General features: G+C 49.5%; 2 protein-coding genes across 2 annotated transcripts in view; one reads left to right on the forward strand and one right to left on the reverse strand.

Moving 5' to 3' along the window:
- Positions 1-258: 258 nt before the first annotated feature.
- On the forward strand, positions 259-1942 carry POU4F2 (POU class 4 homeobox 2). Its single transcript, XM_065736056.1, has 2 exons — positions 259-543; positions 920-1942. Exons 1-2 carry the CDS (start codon positions 259-261, stop codon positions 1865-1867), a joined length of 1233 nt encoding a protein of 410 aa, XP_065592128.1. The 3' UTR covers positions 1868-1942.
- Positions 1943-5269: 3327 nt separating this feature from the next.
- TTC29 (tetratricopeptide repeat domain 29) overlaps positions 5270-20932 on the reverse strand; it is a 245828-nt gene continuing 230165 nt past the window's right edge. The window contains exons 15-16 of the mRNA XM_065736041.1: positions 14347-14437; positions 5270-5528 (exon numbers count right to left, since the gene is read on the reverse strand). Of these exons, the coding sequence (XP_065592113.1) occupies positions 5270-5528; positions 14347-14437 (350 nt within the window). The remainder of the gene's footprint in view (positions 5529-14346; positions 14438-20932) is intronic.

Consider the following 20932-nt stretch of genomic DNA (forward strand, 5'->3'; position numbering starts at 1 on the left):
CGGACGGGCGGAGGGCGGGAGGCACCCGCGCAACCCCCGCGCAACCCCCGCGCGCCGCCGGCTTCCCGGAGCCGCCTCTCCCGGCCGCGCGCTGCCCGGCGGGGCTCGGGAGGGAGGCCGGGGGCCGAGTGCGGCTTTTTGCCTTTTTCCTTCCGCCGGAGGAGGGGGGGCCGGGAAGGCGGGGGGGCTCCCGCGGCTTTTCCGGGGGGTCCGGGCCCCCCGGCCCCGCGCCGCCGCCTTCCTCCCGCGGGCGGCACGATGATGTCCCTGAGCAGCAAGCAGCCCTTCGGCCTCCCTCACGGCGGAGGCGGCGGCGGCGGCGGCGGCGGCGGCCTCCACGAAACCAAGTACTCGGCCCTGCACAGCGCGTCGCCCTGCCCCTCGGCCGCCGCCCCCGCCGCCAGCTCCCCCGGCAGCACCGGCACCGGCGGCTCCGCCGGACGCGGCTCCGGCTCCGGCGGCGGAGGCTCGGGCTCGGGCTCCGGCGGCGGCGGCGGCGGCGGCGCGGAGGCGATGCGGCGGGGCTGTCTGCCCGCCCCTCCGGTAGGTGCCCGCCGCCCGCTTTAAGGGAACCCCCGGCGGTCCCGCGCCCGCTGATGATTTTTTCATGGCCGCGCAGCGAATCGCCCGGCCCGAGCGGTGCGTGCGCGGCTCCCGCCGCCCGTATGAATTTTGATGACCCGGGTGCGGCGTGGCCGGGCGCTGCCGCGCGGCCGCGCGTGCACTCTTCGCGTTCCTCTCCCTCCTTCTTCTTTTTTTTTTCTTCTCTCTCTCTCTCTCCCTCTCTCCGTTTTTTTTTTTTTTTTTTCGCCGGGATTTCTCTCTTAACATGCGGGGAAGGTCGTAGCGGCGCGGCGGAGCGCGCGGGGAGGCGAATTCCCCGCTGAGCGTTATGTGCGCCTTCTATTTGCAATTGCAGAGCAATATATTCGGCGGTCTGGACGAGAGCCTGCTGGCCCGCGCCGAAGCCCTGGCAGCCGTGGACATCGTCTCCCCCGGCAAGAGCCACCACCCGCACCCGCCGCACCACAGCCCCTTCAAGCCGGACGCCACGTACCACACCATGAACGCCATCCCCTGCACGTCGGCCGCCTCCTCCTCGTCGGTGCCCATCTCGCACCCGTCCGCGCTGGCGGGCGCCCACCACCACCACCATCACCACCACCACCACCACCACCCGCAGCCGCACCAGGCGCTGGAGGGGGAACTCTTGGAGCACCTGACGCCGGGGCTGGCGCTGGGAGCCATGGCGGCCCCCGACGGCGCCGTCGTCTCCTCGGCGCCGGGCCACGCTCCGCACATGGCGGGGATGGCCCCCATGCATCCCGCGGCGCTGGGCATGGCCCACGCTCACGGGCTGCCGGCCCACATGGGCTGCGTGAGCGACGTGGACGCCGACCCGCGCGACCTGGAGGCGTTCGCCGAGCGCTTCAAGCAGCGCCGCATCAAGCTGGGGGTGACCCAGGCCGACGTGGGCTCGGCGCTGGCCAACCTGAAGATCCCGGGCGTGGGCTCGCTCAGCCAGAGCACCATCTGCCGCTTCGAGTCGCTGACGCTGTCGCACAACAACATGATCGCCCTCAAGCCCATCCTGCAGGCCTGGCTGGAGGAGGCCGAGAAGTCGCACCGCGAGAAGCTGGCCAAGCCCGAGCTCTTCAGCGGAGCCGAGAAGAAGCGCAAGCGGACCTCCATCGCTGCCCCCGAGAAGCGCTCGCTGGAAGCCTACTTCGCGCTGCAGCCGCGGCCGTCCTCCGAGAAGATCGCCGCCATCGCCGAGAAGCTCGACCTCAAGAAGAACGTGGTGCGCGTCTGGTTCTGCAACCAGCGCCAGAAGCAGAAGCGCATGAAATACTCCGCGGGCATCTGAGCGCTGCCCGGCGCTGCGGCTCCGCGGGACCAGGAGAGGAGGAGAGGGGGAGGCGGCCGCCGGGCCGCAGCCGGAGGTACCGCGGGCTCGCCCCGCCGCGCCCGGGGCCTCGGGACGGGGACTGCCGGCGGGAGCCGCGAGAGACGTCTCTAAAAGTATTTTCATTCCGATAAGAATAACGATGAAAAAAAGAAGAAAAAAACAAAAACGGGAAAAAAAAGCAAAAAGAAAAAAAAAAACAAAAACAAAAACACAAAGGCAGGCTTTTCTGCATTTACACTGCGAATTATAAATATATATATATATATTTTTACTGTGGTTCCTGCTCCCTCCCTCCCCGAAGTTGCGACGCTGAGGGATGAGCCGCTCCGCCGCTCCTCGGAGCCGCCGGTAGATTGCCGCCCGACAGCCCCCTGTAAATTATTGATTTCTCTCGCTGGCAACTTCGTTCCGATTAATTACACCTCCTCCATCTAAGTCTCGAGAACGGTAAAAAAAAAAAAAAAAAATTGCTTAGTGAGAATCAAACATTTTGTGTTGGTAGCATCGATGAACGTGAGCTTTCCTCTTCCCTGCCCGCCCCTCTGTAAATTCCCACCCGTGATTTCGCTTTGGTTCTCCGCGGGCGGCGGTCCCCGCAGCGCCGCGCGGGCTCATCCCCGTCCGGGTCCCCGCGGGTCCCCGCTCCGCGCCCCGCATCGCATCGCATCGCATCGCGGCGGTGCCCAGCTCGCTCCCCCAGCTCTCCACGCATCGATTTCCCTATTTCTTTGCTCCGCCGGTCGGTTCGGTATTTATTTATTTACCCCAATACTTTCACACGGAGGAAAGCCCCCCCCCTTTCTTTTTTTTTTCTCTTTTTTTTTTCACGGAGGTCTCTTTGTAGCAAAACCGCGGTTCCGTTTGCACGGAGGGCAGCGAGCAGCGCCCGCTCGGCCCGGCCCCGTCCCCGCACCGCCCGCGGGAAGCGCCCGTGGAGCGCGGGGCTGCGCTGTGCCGCTCTCGGAGCGGGGCTGCTCGGAACCCCGCGTTGCGTACACGCCCCGCTTTCGTTGGCTGTCTTATTTATTTATTTATTTATTTATTTTGTTAATAGGAGATTGATTTCTTCTAGTAATGTACCGAGTTATTTTTCAATGGTGTTGGATCGTCTTTCATTAAAAAAAAAAAACAACCAAAAAAAAGATGGTCGCGTTCGTTCCTTGGCGCGGCGCGGGCTCTGCTCGGCTCCTTTTCGCATCCCCGGCTCGGCCCAGCAGGTGCACCGCGGACATCTCCGCACCGCGGGGGCTCGTGGAGGGTGGGGGCTCGGGAGCGCTTTCTGGCGGCTTAAAATAATAATAAATTTAAAGAAGCAAAAAAAAAAAAAAAAAAAAAAGAGGAAAAGAAAGCAAAAAATAAAAATTAAAAAAAATAAAGAAACAAAGTGCTTTCGCCCCGCGGTGCTCATAAGAGCCGGGAGATCAGGCACAAACCGCCATGAAATATTCATCTCTCCGCTCCCCGCCGGCTCCGGCTGCACGGCCACGGGCACCGCCGTGGGGCCTCGTGCCCCCGCCCCGCCCCGCTCCCCTCAGCGCCCGCCCGCCCCGAGGATTCCCGGGGTCGGGGGGGCGAAAGCGGAGGGCCCCGGGGCTGTCCCCGCCGGACGACGGCCCCGGAGGGCCCGGGCTGTGTGGCGGGGGGAGGAAAGGGGAGAAAGCCCCACGTAGTCCCCAAATTGCCCCCGAAATCGTTGGCAAAGCGTCCGCACCGCTCGGAACGCGCGGCCCCCGAATTTCCGCCTCGCCCTCCTAAATGAGCCATTCACTTAAAGGCTATTAGAGGCGAATTAATAAATTACACAGCGAATTATTAAATCCAGATAATTACAAGGAATAAGTAAGTAATCATTAGTTATCTCAGCTAATTACTGTGGGTCAGAGCGAGCGGGAGTGCGAAATCCTCCTCGGGAATTGAAATTAACTCCGCGCAGCGCGTCCCTGCGTGACAGCCCGGCTGCGGGCACGGCTCCCGCAGCGCCCGCTCCCCGACTCGGAGACAAGGGAAACACGGTCAGGCTGCGGTGCGCTTGCGGGGAACTGCTCGGTGAGCGGCCGCGGTGGGTTTGCCTGTTACCTTCCGCCGTCCTGGGATGAGCTCTGCGCTCTCCCACGTGAAAACCGGGCCGCGGGGCTCCGTCCCGTGCAGGTGGAGGAGGGGAGGGCAGCGGGGCTGGGGGCTGCGGGCGCTTTGTTTTGGGAAACAATGCCCTGACGAGCCCCTGCCCCCCCACCCCTCCCGGCCTCCACCGGCTCTCTCCGGGGCCTCCCCCCCTCAGCCCCCGCTTCCTCCTGGCGCAGCTTAGGTGGCGGTGGGGGCTGCCCCTGGCGGGGCCTCTGCGTGCGCGGGGAGGGAGAGAACCGCGCTCCTCCGCCTTTATCCGCCGAGCGGAGGCGGGCAGCCTCCCCGCTCCGCTCGCCCCAGCCCGGGATGGTGATTAAACATTAATGACACCGGGGAGTAGCGGGGCTCAAGCTGGGGACGGCGGCGCGGAATATTTTAACTGTACTCTCGCACCGAGCGTCTGCCTTCAAAGACGTGACTGCTTTTAATCTCGAATTAGAAAACCACAGATTCAAAATTAAATAGCTTCCCTCTTCCTCCCCCCCCCCACAACCCCCCATCCCTCGCTCGCTGTCCCGCACCGCGCGCACCCCACGCTCCTCTCGAGGCTCCGGTGACACCGCCGTCGATATCGATGGCTGCGATAGGGTGCGGGATGGCGGGGCTCGGGTTTTTTTTTTTTTTTTTAATAGGGTTAATGCAATATTAATTGCTCGGAGCTGCTATAAGAACGCGCCGCGTTTTCCCAGGAACAAATCGATGGAGCGCGGCGCGGCGCGGCGGGAGGAGGCAGAGGAGCGGCCCCGGGGCCGCCCGGGTGAGTACGGCCCCGTCGGGGCTGAGCGCGGCGCGGGGCGGTGCGGGGGAGGCCGGGGAGCGGGGCCGTGGGACGGAGCTGTGCGTGTGTGCGAAGCTTTTTCTCCCTTACATCCCCGCCCCGGCGGGTGCGGGGGTCGGGGTGGAGGCACGACGTCCCCTCTTTGTTGTCGCTGTTGTTCTGCCAGGTGACCCCCCCCGCGGTGCTCGCAGTGCAGCGCAGGAGGGACTCGGCCCTGTCTCGGCGCGCCCTGCACAGGTAACGCTGCTCGGGAGGCCGGGCCGGGGCGGGGAGGGGGGATCCCCGAGGAACCCCCGTGTGTGGCTGCGGCCGGGGCCCCCTTCGCGGCGGGTATGAGGCGGAGCCCGGCCCCGCTGTCACTTGTTGCCAAAAAAAAACAAAACCAAAAAAACCCCAACAACCCCCCCCTCCTCAAAAAATAAGAAAGAAAGAAAGAAAAGAAGGAGCCCATCCCCAACTCAAGCCCAGCTCCCGGCGGAAAGCGGTGCGCTGCGGAAAATCGCTCCCGGGGCTGCGCTGCCCCATCCCGCCGCGCCCGGCTCGCAGCTGTGCCCGGCCCGGCTGCTGCACTCCTCCTCCTCCTCCTCCTCCTCCTCGTCCCGCAGCCCCGCGATGCCGCCGGGCGCACTCGGGACGGGAGCGGGAGCGGAGCGCGGGGCACGCGCAGTTTGCACGCCCCGTCCGGCGGCTTCGACGTGCGGCAGCGCCTCGCCTCGCCTCCCCGTTTGTGCAGGGAGGGATCATTTACATAAAGTCCTTAAGGCAAATAACTGTTGGGGCTCTAATTTATATCTGATCGAAAATTAGCCGTCATTATGCGCTCCATTAGCAGCGTCTTTAATGTGCTTCTAAGCACCATTTGTCAAGCGGCTTGTTAATATCCTTCAAGTCTTTAAAGTCGAGAGCTCATTAAAGAGTGCGCTCTGTTATTGATGTAATTTAGATGAGTTTGGAGGAGCAGAGCCGCGGACAACCTGGGGGAGCGGCAGCAGCCGGCCCCCCTCCATCATCCCCCCCGTCTTCCCCCACCCCACCCCCGCGGTAGCGCCCCTCGCGGAGCGGGGACTCCTCCGGCCGGGGAGCGGCGACCCCGCTCCGGTACTGGAGGGCACGGCAGTGATCTCCCCCCCTCACCCCTCCCAGCGCTGGAGCCGTACGAGGTAATGAGAACGCCGGGGGCGGGCGTCATTAACGGGGAGGCGGCGGGGGAGACACCCGCGGCCACCGGGAGCCGGTCCCAGCGTGCGGCCGTGGGGCGGGGGCACCCGGCTCGGCCCCCTCCGCCGCCCCGCGGAGTGGGACGTGGGATGGGGTTTTCCCCCGGAGACAGCTGTTAAGGTGTTCTCACGTAACACGCAGCTCTGCGTTCACTTCAGTTCAACAGCTGGAGGCTGAGCTGCGCTGATGGAGGTGTAAATCCTGATCTCTGCCTCCCTGCTTCAGAGATGTCTAGTCTCGAGTGCTTTGATGCAAAGACTCGGCTCGTTGTGGCATATTTACGTGTCTGACATTTTCCTTCGCTCCTTTATTTCTTCCTTTATTTTTGCAAAACACATTCATTACGAGGTTATGGGAAAGAAAACGTGCCCGCCCTCCTCCCACTGCGTGGTGCAGCGGGTCCTCAAGTTGCAGGCTCCAAGAGCAGGGGCAGTGCACAGGAAAGGGACAGATGTGTTGGAGAGGAGGGCCTGTGACTCTGACACCCTGTACCAAGAACTCTCAGAGGTGGTACCAGAGTGTTACTTGATGTGCCCAGAGCAGCCAGGATGCTGGCCCACACTGCTGGCCACCTTCCAGCAGAGGAATTGCTGCTGTTGGGGGTTGGATGAGGAACGGGAGAGAAGCTGCAGCCGCAGAAAGCTGAGCTCGTGATGTGCTTGAACCTTCCCCCAAAGGACACGGGTAGTGGGATGCGCCCAGCACGCACTGCCTCACCCCAAGCTGCCCCTAAGAAGGGGAGTTCTCCGGGCCACAGCACACCCAGCTCACGCTGGTGGAGCAGGAAGTCTGAGCAGCCGTGGGCTCACGGCTTTTAGCTGGATTCTGTGGTGTCAAATCAGGCACAAAGTCTGACTGATGCTCTTCCCGGGGATGGAGCATTAATAAAACCTCTTGCCCGGGGCAGGCGTGCATGTGATTTTCTGCCTTATCCCTTGTGTGGGATGCACATGGAGTCTGTCCCTCTGTCAGCTGCTTTGCTGCACGAGATCTGTGGGGATGTGCTCCTGTTTAAGCCCTTTCCCACTCTACTCCACTGGTTAGTTGGAAAAGGGCTGTATTTCAAAAGCATGCTGGAGAGCTACAGAGATGCATGGCCACAGCCCCCAGTATGACTCGAGCGCCTACCTCAAGGTCCTGAGCAGAAAGAACCAGCACTGACTACTCCATTCCCTTCCCAGCCTCTCTTCTCCCTTCTTCACTCTCCACGCAGTCCCCCTGTGCCCTCCCTTTGCCCACAAGACCTAGCTGCTGGTGCCAGCTGGTGCTGGGCCTTGCTGGGAGAAGCCTGACCAGAGGAAAAGGCACCGGGTCTGTGCTTTGTGTGTGGTGGTCCCTAAACTGTAAATAGAATCATAAATGTTGGAAAAGACCACTAAGATTACCTAGTCCAACCACCAACCCATCCCCATCGTGCCCACTACACCACGTCCCTCACGCCACATCCACATGTTTCTTGATCACCTCCAAGGACGGTGACTCCACCACCTCCCCGGACAACCCATTTCAGTGCCTCACCACTCTTTCTAAGAAGAAATTATTCCTAATATCCAACCTGAACCTCCCCTGGTGCAGCTTAAAGCCGTTATCTCTCGTTCTATCGCTGCTGCCTGGGAGAAGAGGCCGACCCCCACCTCACCACAAACCTCCATTCAAGCAGTTACAGAGAGAGAAAAAGTCTCCCCTGAGCCTCCTCTTCTCCAGACAGAACAATCCCAGCTCCCTCAGCCGTTCCCCATAAGACTTGTTCTCCATATCCTTCACAGCTCTGTTGCCCTCCTCTGGATACGCTCCAGGGCCCCAAAGTCTCTCTTGTAGTGTTCCAGGCTGTTTACCCAAAAAGAAAGAAAGAAGTCCTTTGGTACCCTGCGCTGAAGGAAGAAACCCACCTGCAAGTTCGAGAAGAAGGAGCAATACAATGATTAGAGTGGTTTGTTGCCAACTCTGGCTTTCTAGGAAGAAGGTGCTGCTCCAGATTTCCTCACATCGCTCAAAGATCTCGTCGTCAGTAATTACAGATCTAAAGTAAATACACGAGATTGCGGCTTTTTCAGTATCACACCTGTGTGGCAAGTTCCTCCATTGTGCATCATTCAGTCACGTCGGTACAATTTGTTCAATAATGTAGAGGCACTTCATCACAGAACAGCATTTGAGGTGATTTACAGTTTGGTCTTTTAGCAGCACATCTGTAAATTGCTATAAATAATGCTAACCCCTATTAAAGAGACATCAGAGTGCCCCCCAGTTAATGGGGAGGCAGTTGTGCAGGATGTCGGATGAAAGCATCACCAGTTTATGGCTGATAGGCACCACTGTGAGCGTGCCCCTTACACGGACTTGGAGGTTCAGGTCCCGTTTTTCTGAAGGGCAGAACCTGCAGGCATTCAGCTGCATCCTGCTATACAGGGATCGATGGCATCCTCGGCTCCGTGCCTTCATTTTTTCTGGGGGCATAATGTAACTTACACTAATCAGTTGCCTGCGGCAAAGCTTAATTACAAATAGCTCAGCGCAGATGATCTTCTCAGCTAGACCGAGTCTTCATTCAACACCACACAAGGCCACAGTGAAGGAAGGCTATGAAGCAATGCAGGTAGACTGAAATCCCACTTAATGCAAAGCAAATCCAACCCCAGAGGCTTCCGACACCCGAAAGCCGGCGAGCAGAACAGCTAGAAAAAGCTGCACAGCTAAACAGAGCTGGTCCACCTCCCACACTTACGCAGCCAGAGAGTTGTGACCCTTTCCTGCAATATGGAACACTTCCATCTTTCCTAGCAACACAACAGCCCAAATGTCCTTCTTCTTTTCTACCTTCCTTCCTCCCTCCCTCCCTCCTTCCTTCTTCTTTCCTTTCTTTTTTTAAATGCAGTAATGGCAGACAGAAAGAGGTGTGAAAAGAGGATTGGGTTCCTGACCAAGGATTCAGCCACGATGAAACAGAAAATAAATAAATAAATAAAAGTGTGGGAAGGGCTTCACCCAGAAATAGGCGATCACTGTATAGGGATACAAATAGAACAGCCAAAGACTTCAGAAACACTTGAAACTATGAAATAAACTCTCTTGGCTCTCAGAAAGCTTACGAACACTTGCATGTTAAGGGTGCTGTAGATAACCAAGAGGTAGAAATCCAGAATTCCTGAATACAAACATCAGGTCTGCGATGGGGAGGCTGAATGCAGGGGAACATTTCACACCGTGCAGCTTGCAGCAGACCCAGGCCCTTTCCTCCCTTCTATGGGTGGATGCAGCCACCTCTAGGCTGCTGCAGCTGCCCTGGTGCTCTGAACAACGCCTCGTGTGTGGCTGAACCCTGCAGGCTGTCACTCAGCGGCGTGGAAGCCCACTTTGGCCCCGACAGGTTCATTGCACACAGCTCAGAGCCTGCCCTGGTTTCAATGCTCTCTTAGCTGAAGAAGACCATGATATATTTCCAGCATCTTTTTCCTTTGAAAAACCAGTCAACTCCGCTCCCACTGCCGGTCCTGAAGATATTTCGCTCCTGTCTGATATTAAGAAATGTGCAACAGGGACTGCAGAAATGAATCACACCATCCAATGGCGAGATTAAACCCAGCAGCTTTCGGAGGAAACACATCATGTCACTGACGGAAACACAGCAGCTCCCTGCAGCAGAATGAGGGACTTGGGAAGAACGCAGGCGGTGACTAAGGCAAGCATGCTTTTTGCAAGTATATTTGTTTATCTTTTTATTCTATTTCAGACACTCCCACCTTAGTTTTCATTACCTTTGGCACAGGCAGATTTGGAAAGCAGTTCTCTAGGCAGTTTCCACTGTCTCGTGATTTAATAACGGGGAAGAAAGAGGAAAAAAAGCCAGAAACTGACTCAGCTGAGTGACCACAACCAGCAGCACCAACTGGATGCTGCCCGTTAGTGCTGGATTTCAGCAAGACAGGCGCCTTTCTGCGTAACTTTCCCCATCTCGGGCAGTTGTTCAGCCATTTCTGCCAAAAGAAACGCAAAATGCAGATGCTCGGGTGATAGTGCTCTGCCACAGCAGAGACTGGGAGGGGCGAAGTAAACACAAAGGCTCTCATTCATCAAATGTTCTAATATCACAGAGCTCCTCTGCGAGCATCGTGGCTTGGCGGACATAAAGGCTCTCTGCAGTTCACAATGCAAGAGTTGAAGGGGCTGCTGCAACAGAGAGGGAGCCTCTCTGTTATAGAGAGACTGGTATATCAAAGTCTGTAATAAGCCAGGTGATCCTGAACTGCCCTTATCATAAACACTTTTAGTCTGCACCGTGAGCCCGGCCAGAGCTGAGCTGTGCAGAGAGCACGCGGAGATGTCGCATGGAAAGAGAGCAGCTGATTTCCCGATCCAGCCGCGCTGAGGAGTCAGGAGGCAGAGAGCTCTCGTGAAAGAGAACGGGAGAAAATAACAGCAGACATTTCGCTTTGGAGTGGGCTCCTACAGGATGGTTTTGGAAGCATGGCTAAGTCTGGAATCAAGAAATCCAACTGCCAACAGAGATCCTGTGGCCAGATGGAGCATTGTGTTCTGAAGTCTCCCGAGAAGACGGGGCTGCAACGTTCTGTGACAGAACAGGTCAGTGCTGGGGGTAGCAGCCTTGCAGAGGTGCTCTACCTCTTCACGTGGGTATGTTTCCCAAACCGGAGACTGCATGTGCCAGTCATGAAGGCTGGTGTTTCAAGAAGCTGCCTCCCAGGAACAAAGCCTGCCTCTTAGTTCAGGGCTGAGCGGCAGCCAGGAGCTGTTGCTGCTCCCTTCCTAAGGAGGGCAAGTCCCCAGCCTCCTGGTCTTCCACGTGCTGCCCAAGATCTGTTTTTTGCTGTCTTTCTGTCTCCCCATAGTGCAGATGTCCAAGCTGCTGAGCTGACGTGGAGATGGATGGCTGCTAGAACTTCAGAATTTTCACCTCTGTCTGACTACAAAGAACGGAGCGATTCTTCTGGGGCTGCACACTCACACCTCCCAGAGGCTTCAGGTAGGGACTCTTCCTACTTCAGGTCTCACTCAAGATCAGCTGTGCCTGGAAGCTGCACCAGTCTCAAGGCTGTTTGCATTTCATGTAGTAAACAAGCACACAGGGAACTTCATTGTTAACTTCCGTGAAACAAACCCGCTAGTTCAGCAGGGAGAGGGACCAGTAACTCTACAGTTAGTAAATTGCTTCTCACCCATTGAATTTAACTTCTGCACACCAGCGTTGCAGCATGGGGGTGTGAACATGGAACTCTCTTTGTCCGTCCTGAAGATGGGTTGTGATTTCACAGCAGGCATTCGATTCAAGACACACTCGGGCCTTCTCTTTTTCTCCACTGCCAAACAACCACCCAGGCTGGACTTTTATGTTGTGACATCTAAGGTAAACCGCAACTGGTTAGAAAGAGCACTTCATCTCCTAAGGTTAAATTCTTGGCAATGTGCTTTACCTTTGTGGCTGCTGGCTCCTTTACACTCAGGATCATTATCAGGCAACACATCTGTGTCAAAAGAAGACTCAGACATGGAAGTATTCATTAACATGTTTATTTGCTTCAAGAAACAGAACATAGATTCTAGTCACCAATAGGCGTAAGTGTGGAAAATAGAGAGGTATTACAGAAATGCCTGGTCAAACAAGACAGTTTTGGAAAAAAAAAAGTTCCACATATTCAACCTTAATAATGGTTAGAAAGCATACTTTTCATAATTATAAACAGAATCCTTTCTGAGGGCAATCTTCCCCTCTGCTAGGCATTGCTAGTCACTACTATCAGATACGTGAACAGTGAAGCCTACCAAATTACTAACCCAAAATCAGTCTTTGTTTCCAGTTCTCATAAACCATAGCCCCATTACACATATTTTAAACATACCAACATCACCACTTCAGTACAGTTCAGAGACTGACCGGCTCTAATATGTTTGGCAAGTCTTTGCTCTGAAACAGCCTGCAAGGAGCAGAATGGCCGCATGCTGCCCAGTGACGTGCCAGACAGAGTTTCTGAGAGGGATAGGAGGCTCAATAAACACGTTCTGGATGAACGTAGCTCAATAAACATTTCTGCAGGAGCTTCCTGGCTCTGGAGAACACCACTTGCCATTGAATCATTACAGGGTGGTAGAAATCCCCTTACATTCATTAAAAGCTTTATGACTAACAAGAATTGTTTTGAAATAAGGGAAAGCTAAAGCTTTAGAATTTAGAGGATGAATTTTGTATCTATTTCCTCACAAGCGTACAAAAGTTGTCACTTAGCAGTGGGTTCAGATTGGAAAAATTTAGTGACAATTATGTTTGCTGCTCAGTAGAGCTGCATAACAACTTCTGGGACATGCACAAACCATGATCAGTTGTAACAACGTACGCTTGAAGTCTAAAACTCTAAGAATTTAGAAACTTTCCCTCAAAAATGGATAACCAGCTTTTTTAGAATGTCAGCTTTGCTTATAATATTTCCTATGCGTATATTTTTTTACACCATCAACGATAAATTCATAGACCCCACTTTGTTTTCCCCAACAACTTCATGATAAAATTAATTACAACTCTCTAGTATTAGCAGCCTCTTAAAGCAGTCCTTTTAACACTAGAAGCTTCCAGACTAATGTGGTTTTTAGATGTTATTTCCAGCCTCCGTATTGTTTTTCTAATTTTTTTTTTTACCAATAGCATTAAAATATAAAGACTAAACTGCACACGGTTACTGTTTATTTCATGGTTCTGTTTTCCTTCCTTATCTCAATTGTTATACGTCTTTAACACTCAGTAAACAGATTTGTATGTTTCTATATGTGCGTAGCTACGTAGGAACAAGTCTATACAAATTCTCAGCCTCATGAAAACATTCCAAATAAAAACGGTTGTAATAAGCCTGGCGTTCATGCAGTAAAGATCTCTAAAAGAATAAAATCATTATTGCAGGTATTTATGCTTACATTGATCAAACATGTGAGTTAGTGTTATATTTTTTACCACTGCTTTAGAGGCAAAAACCCTACTGTCAAATGTCAACCAGTTACTCAGGTTGCAGCCCTGAAGAAAACCATTGAAATGAGTTATTACTATGGCAAAACCTACTGCTTGCTCAAAGACGGTCATAAAAATTGACTACACGTCTAATGGAGCTTGCTTCAAACTCTGACTCTGGAAACCTCTGTTTAAAGACGGGAGAAATCAATTACTGGGATTTATAAAGTTTGAAAGAACAGGTTTTCTAATATATGAAATGACAAAAGCTTGAACCAATTTTCCTAAGTAAAATCTGCAGGTTCCAAACTCTGCTTTGCCGTATACTTTGCAAGGCAACAGCCACCGCCTTCTGTCCCTGAACCGCTCTTGGGGTCAGCAGTGACAGCAAGTGGGAAAAGCCCCTGACACCCGTGAAGACCACGGAAGTCAGACTGCTGTGGGTCACTAGCAGAACCTGACGCATATTCTATTCAGGTCATAGTTGAGCCACAACTGCTCAAGACAGATGCTAAAAATTTACGGGAAGCTCCACGGATAAGGGATCAAGTTTGGAGTCTATTTTTTCTGAACGAAGCAATAACTCAAGGTTTAAAGAAAATATCCAGACATCTAGAAATTGATCTTCCAGCATTCTGAGCGCCTTGGGTTCCCATGTACTTCAGCAGGCATGTAGGATGCCTGATATCTTAATGCTCTGAAGGACAATAAGTGGCATAAACCATAAACACACTGCTCTACGTTACTCTTACCTTTTGCATTTGTTTTGATGACACTAGCTGTTTTTTGATAGAAACAAGGAGCCACACATCAGTCATAAGATTACTTAAAGCTATCAGATATTTATACTGCTACAACACGCACCTACTCCAATGACAAAACTTCCACCAACATTCTTACTTTGTTGCACAAGTTTTTGAAGATCTTCCTGAATGCATGACATACATCCGTCAGATTCGCCCTAAGCAAGCAGGTGTCTTCTATAACAAAAAATAAGAAATAACATAGAGTAAGTGTTGTAAGTTTATGTATACTTCTTGATACCTACATATTTTATGTCTGACTTCAGCATCTATTTAATAGATTTGCTTCTGTCTCCAAGACTTAGGTTCAGTAAATTAAAAGCAATTACATGATCAAAAGCAATTGAATTCTAGAACCAGGAAAAGCAGTAAAAAAAAAAAAAAGAAAAAGACAAAAAGTAAAAGAAACGTGAATTTGTTCATTTACGAGCAGAAAAAAGACTGTGATTAAGACACACTACCACAGTTGATGCACAACTGCCTGCCAAAATCTGGTCAAATTTTAGAAGCTATGACATCTTGTGAAATTGGTAAAAAGAATATGGAATAAGAACAAATACTGTACCAGGAATGATCTAGAATGTCGGTCCCTGGAAGAGACTCATGGGGGCTCATTTCTGAAGGAGGCTCACATGGGTTTGTTTCTTTATCAAGCTCTGTTATTAAAAACAAACAAACAAAAAGTATGTTAGTGTTTCAGGCTCACAACATTCCTATTAATAGTAGTAGCTTAGAATGTTTATTTCAAAAATATGTAACCAAGTAGAAAGTCACAAGAGAGGGTAATCCTAGACAACAGGCGAGGCGAGCCAAATAAAATACACACTTTGAATCACAGAACTGGTGGGGACTTCTGGCACTCCAGAGCCGTGATTGTCAGGGAGGGGATGGTTTTGTGGGACACGACCAGGTGGGAACACAGGTTGGGAGCCAACAACCAAGGCGTTTCTGGGGGGTGACATCAAAGACAGCACTGAAAGATGGCACGGCAGACAGAGGACTGTCCAGGAGAGGAAGCGAACAGTGCAGAAGGCAGAACACGGTGACCAGTTTGGATAAGAAAGGCGGCCATCTCTAAGCAGTGTCCTGCTAATGGGACGTGGTCAAAACAGCAGCTGGATGGGATGAGCAATTGCTCAACTCCACCGTTACTGCCAGCCACGTGCTTCCTTCGATCCCATGGCCGTGATCCTCAGCCCTTCTTCTGTTCCTGCACCAAACTCCCACCTCTGGGTCAAGCTTTCTGGTCTGCTCCCAGCAACCCCCAGCAGCACACCTCCCTCTGCTTCATTACAGCACACCGTCCCTGGGGGTCTGGTTCCTGTTTGGGAAACTACTGAAGGGTTCACTTCCTCAAAAGAAGAAAGCGCACATATATCTAGTCCAAAACTGACAAGTATTTGTCAAAACTTTTCTCAAAGCCTACTGATGAAGGCCATTTCACAACATTTTGAATCTTTCTGTTCCAGTGCTTCGCAGTCTTAGAGCTCAGTTTCCTCCCTAATACCAACAATAAATATTTATTGCAGGTAAAGGGGATCTTTTTTCTTGCTCTGCTTTTGATAGACATAAAGAACCAAGAAATGTTGCTCTCTTTTACAACAGCTTCTAATCGGTTTTAAGGACTATTTTCCTTCCTCTATTATTATTATTTTTAAGGATGAGCAAATGCAATCTCCTGAATATTTGTCTTCTAACCTCTGTAGTATCCTTGCCTCTGGACCCTTCTTATTTGCCACTACCTTTCTGCAGTGTGATGTCTAAAACTGGACTTTGCCTTGCAGCTAATGATGCTTACACATAGCATCTTAATTTAATTCATGTCCAAAATCAACATATTTATACTACTTCAGTGGAGACAGAAAGCAACATTCAATGCAAAAATTGGACCAGATGTAAACTATGTCTCTAAACTCAACAAATTTTATATTTCATCATATTTCATCAGGCTTTTATTACAGATAATTTTTAACTAGAACTTCACCCATACTTGTAAGCAAATAAGAATGGGATAAATAAACACATGGAGAATATCTGAGAATTAGTATAACTTATTGCATGAAGTCTCATTTTGGACCAGGGCACTACATCGTAGTTTCACTCAGTATTTAACCACATTGTTATTCCAGATAACATTTTCTGAAATCACTCCTGAAGTACATCAATGGGAGTACTTTTGCCAGCAGAATATGTAAAAAAAAACAACCAACACAATCCCACCAAAATCTAAGTCAGTTCACCAACCAGCCAACCACACAGCCAACCCTAACTGCATACAAGGATCTCTGTACCTCAACCATGAAAAACTGGTGCAAGAATAGTAGATAACTCCAACCATAAACGTGATTACATGCGTAATGTATAGATGTATTCATAATGAAATGCACACGAAAGTGCATCTCTAACAGTGACGTATCTTCCATACAGGGACACATACAACAAACAGCGGAGACGTGCAAATGACTGATGTGGAATTATAGCATGAATTGCTATTCCCATGTACCTTTTGGCCTTTTGCCTTCACGCTTGGACATGAAACTATTATTGCCTGATTAACAGTTCTACCCTCTCAGCAAATATGAAGCATATCGAGGATAACTGATGGAATACCGAGCCAAATGTTTTCTTGTCAGTTTTCTGCTATTTAGGGACAATAAAAACAACTCATATTGATAATGATCATCTCATAATGATAACACATATACATCACCACAGATTGCACCATCAAGCATTCTCCTCTTGTATCTTTGTGCTGAGTAAAATGCAGAGATAAACATTAATATGTATTAATAGTATGTATATGTAGTTAATCATAATAGGGTGTTCTTGACACACTATCAGTGCTGTTGAAAAAATATAATTAAACTTGTCAAATTTTTAGTGCAACTAGAATTGGCATCTCAGTTGTTTTTGCTTTTTACACGTATTTACGTAGGGATTGACAATACCTCTAAGTATCACAGAATTGTAGGGGCTAGAAGGGACCTCTAGAAATCATCGAGACCAACCCCCTGCCAAAGCAGCTCCCTAGCCCAGGTTGCACAGGTAGGCATCCAGGCAGGTCTTGAACGTCTCCAGAGAAGGAGACTCTACAACCTCTCTGGGCAGCCTGTGCCAGGACTCAGTCACCTGCACTGTGAAAAACCTTGCGTAAAAACCTTGTTATTTCATTATGTTCCTAGGAGAGCAGTTAAGCAGAACTATCAGTACTTTACAGAGCATAATTATCAAGAAGTCACAGAAAAGAATGAAAGCCACAGCTACAAAGACTTAAGCTACAATGATCAATGACTTCAGAGAGGACAGATCATTATAGGCAGCCTTATCTCAAAATGTTAAAAAGAAAATGGACAACACCTGTGTTTCTGAGATTGTGTGCTCATGAGATGAGAAAATATTCAAAACCAGAACCCTACTGAAAAGCTCCACAGATTGATGGAGCGAGCTGTAAATCCTTTGAAAAAAGAGGCAATATTTTGAGGAGAATGACAAGAAAAGTAAGAATGAGAGTTACAAGCAGAAGGTGACGCAGAAACCATTTTTCACCGTCTCTTCCAATAAAAGAATGAGGTATGATAGAACCAAAACAGCAGCTGGTGGGCTTGGAGACAGAGTAGGAGGTCCTGGTGCGTGGCCAACCCATCGGTGGAACTCCTTTGCAGCAGTGTGCAGAGGATGCCTAGTGGCTGTGGGCTCAAGTGACACGGCGTACAAAACAGAATAGTCTGTGCCCTCTCCTGCTTATTCCCTGTAGCTCAAGTGGCATAAAATATTAAAACAGTGCCTCAAAAGTCAGCAACGTTTGTTTTTTTTTCCCCATGTTTGTTTGCATACAACAAACATTTGCAGGTGCTGTTAATCTGAGCGAACTTCTACTATTTTCTACATGCAAGAGTAGTCATTTAAAGTGATACAGTGCTTTTGTTACATCTATTTTCCTCTGACACAGTGGACCCCATTTATTCAGGGTCGCTATTAATACTGTATTTTTGACCCAGGAGAGAGGGAAAGAAGATTTCACCTTATCTGTGGTTTGATGGGGTATGCTATATTATCATGCCAGCCTAATGCAAGTGATGAGAAGCGATCCATTATTCTCACTAAAAAATTACTTGCATTTTTAAAGGTCATGCAGCTGTTTTCAGTTAAATAATCTGTAGCATGATGTAGCAAGGTAGGAATAAATCCTCAGGAGCAAATAATACAAGAGCCAACAGCATAGACACATCCCACACTTGTAGAAGGCTCTCCTATTTCTTCTGTCTTGATAAATGAAAATTGATGCAGTTTTTTGTTTTGTTTTTGTTTTTAAGCTGTCTGGGCCCACATGTTTAGGCACGCACACTGACTAGGTTCACTTGAGAGGGAGGCAGCTGTACTTGGAGGTTTTATGAATATAAAGATTAATGAATTTGTACAATTTGGGCATGCAAAGCATATTTATCAGGCATATTCCATTTAGCATAAGCAGTAAACCATATATAAGGGCTGTGTCAAAGTTTACTGAATAGGGCCCTTGGTAGCTAACGTTACATTTCTGCAACAAATCAAAGGTATTGTTCTATGCTCACATGAATATACAGTAGCCATTACCTTAAATTTAAAACTCACTGTGAGCAGCAAACACACTGTGGGGATATGAAGGCCATATTGTAACGGTGGAGTCTGCAGAGATTTTCTTCATATGGCCTCGCCTGGTTGAAATATATGTTGCAGTTGAAAGCTAAAGGGATTACTTTTGAATAGTCATCACAAAGGTTGATTATATTCGTATATCATTTAGCTGGACCCTGCAGGCTATTATTCCATTAGCTGTGCTGGCCCTGCTCTGTCAAAAAGTTGATCATATAATGCAAAAAGGTTACAAGCTCTGTTAAGGTATGTGAAGCAACTTGAATAGTAATCTTTTAAGAGCACTGCAGCTCTGTACTTGAAGGCAGATAGCATTTAAAATAAATGTGTGCAAAATGGAATACATACAATAATCCTACCTCTGTTTCCTTTTTTGCCCTATTTTAAATAGGCTGTGTGTCATTTGAGTAAGCTAATTGTACCAAATCAGTTGTTGGCTACAGAGTATTTTTCAGCCAGAGATCCACAGAACTGCACCTCCAAATAGACGTGGCTTTAAGTGAAACACTGACTGAAATTACATTTCTTGCGAAGATTTGCTGATGATGTTTCCCTCGCACATACAAACACGTACACATTTTCTTTCACTGCTTAATGAATCTTCAGACAGTTCCATTATGTGGATGCCTTAATATTATTTTATGCTAAAACATGGACAGCGCATTAGATTGAAAGCATCTTACTGCTCCACAAGGCAGAGTAATCATGGGCTATCCCTAGACAGTAAATGCTCCCATTGGGCAAACAACGCAAACAGCACAGGCTAATGAATCACAGTCATTATTAATCACAGGCATTTGTAAGAGCCACATAGAAGAGAAATGAGCTCTCTGGATTAGAAAGGTTTGAAGGTGGGACCGAGAAAAGGACCGATCATCCAATCTCATTTTACAGTAGTTTAGGAATGGGCCTGTGCTTCAATACAATTGCGCCTATGCTTGTGTCAGTCTTTGCGAGTAGGTAGATAGAAAAAAATTAGTCAGTGGGTTCGCTTGGTTTTCAGATCCCGGCAGGACAGTTTGGCAAAGAGAAATAAAGGCACGCAAATGAGACCCTTAGGGCTCATGGCCTAGTTAGGGACGAGAACGCTTCTTTTATCAGATCAGGTTGTTAATTGAAATAGTAAAAGCTAGAATTCTTCCCCTTTTCAGTATACCATATGTATTATTTACAGCGATGAATGAATCTTTATGAGTACGAATGAGAGCTTTAAAGGAACTACAGTAAGCATATTGAGCGAGTGAGTTTTCCCGAAAAAAAAAATGCTTTATAGATGGGTAGGTTTATGAATGAGAAACAGATTTTATTGTAGGCTATTTTAAGGAGTCTACCTTGACTATGGTAATGTGAGGGAGGGCTTTGTCCGTTCTGGATAAAAAAATCGAAGCAGGAATGCGATTTTTTCCCCCCGTCTAATAAATTCTATTTTCATTCAGTCATCCTTAAACAAGTTACTCTTCTGCTCGTGTGCAATGCAACATAGCAGTATCTTCAGCACAAACCATTTACTGGGTATAAACTTAAAATGACAGCTCTAGCAGGACAGATTTTCGACTTGTAGACCATCAACAAAAATGGGTTTTCTCAAAGACAAAATAGGACAGTGCATTTTTCTTACGTGGATGCTAGAGAGAAGTCACAAATGTTCTACAGAAATTATGATGACAGAAAAAACATCTTTGGAAAATAGCCATTGAGACGGTCATTTCAAATGAAAAACTCTCAGAAAAATAGCTGCCAGTTCTACCTTTTCCATCAAATTATATATACGAAAGCCAAATGATGAGTTTAAATTTCAATACAGCATCTCACCTCTGGCTATATCCCAGGACAAATTATGGAAAATGTTTCAGATTTATAATCCTTACACTTTCTCAGTCTAAGGCAAAGATTTCAAAACAGGCTGAAAGTCTGTTCGGCTGACTAAACAGAGCTTCCACAGTGACAAGGGCAACTGCCAGAAAACCAAGAGAAGAACTTATTTTCTTTCAACCCTCATCCAGAAGTAGAATCAAGATCACAGCTGGAACCCACTTGCTCTCTTCTAAAGACAGGATAAACCCTGGGGGAACTCTCTGAGACAACAAAGCTCTGGGTAAAGCGAAGCTGCTCGGTCTTGTGGTGGATGCCAACTGATCCCTGCCTATGCTGAGGAGTCGGCAAGGAAGGAACGTAAAGGCAGCATAAAAACACTGCCGCTACTTCCATCTCTGCTGAGAACAGTGAGCCACCACCTAAGTGAGGAACCAAAAGCTACTTAGAAACCCTTAGGAAAATTAATCCTTATCTTGCTCGCAGAAGTGGCATTTCATATTCTTGTAGAACTTTTGCCAGCTTTTCTTGAAGATACTTCTATAGGCTTTTTCCCAAAACATGCACATATTAATGATAGACAAACAGACATCACAATATGCTTCTTCAGAGTTAGGAATTACATCTGAACTTGCTGCAGAGGGCAAAGCAAAAGTTAGCAGACTGATGTTTTAGACGATATAGCAATTGTAACAAAGGAAGCGCAC

This window comes from Cyrtonyx montezumae, unplaced genomic scaffold (genome assembly GCF_038088225.1).
Source record: "Cyrtonyx montezumae isolate F1298 unplaced genomic scaffold, pur_monq_1.0 scaffold_2, whole genome shotgun sequence".
Classification (NCBI taxonomy): domain Eukaryota; kingdom Metazoa; phylum Chordata; class Aves; order Galliformes; family Odontophoridae; genus Cyrtonyx; species Cyrtonyx montezumae.

What these genes read in the sequence shown, in the direction of transcription:
- POU4F2 (XM_065736056.1), top strand. Translation starts at nt 259, where the DNA reads ATGATGTCCCTGAGCAGCAAGCAGCCCTTCGGCCTCCCTCACGGCGGA. An exon ending in GCTGTCTGCCCGCCCCTCCG is followed by an intron (nt 544 to 919) that starts GTAGGTGCCCGC and finishes TTGCAATTGCAG; the next exon opens with AGCAATATATTCGGCGGTCT.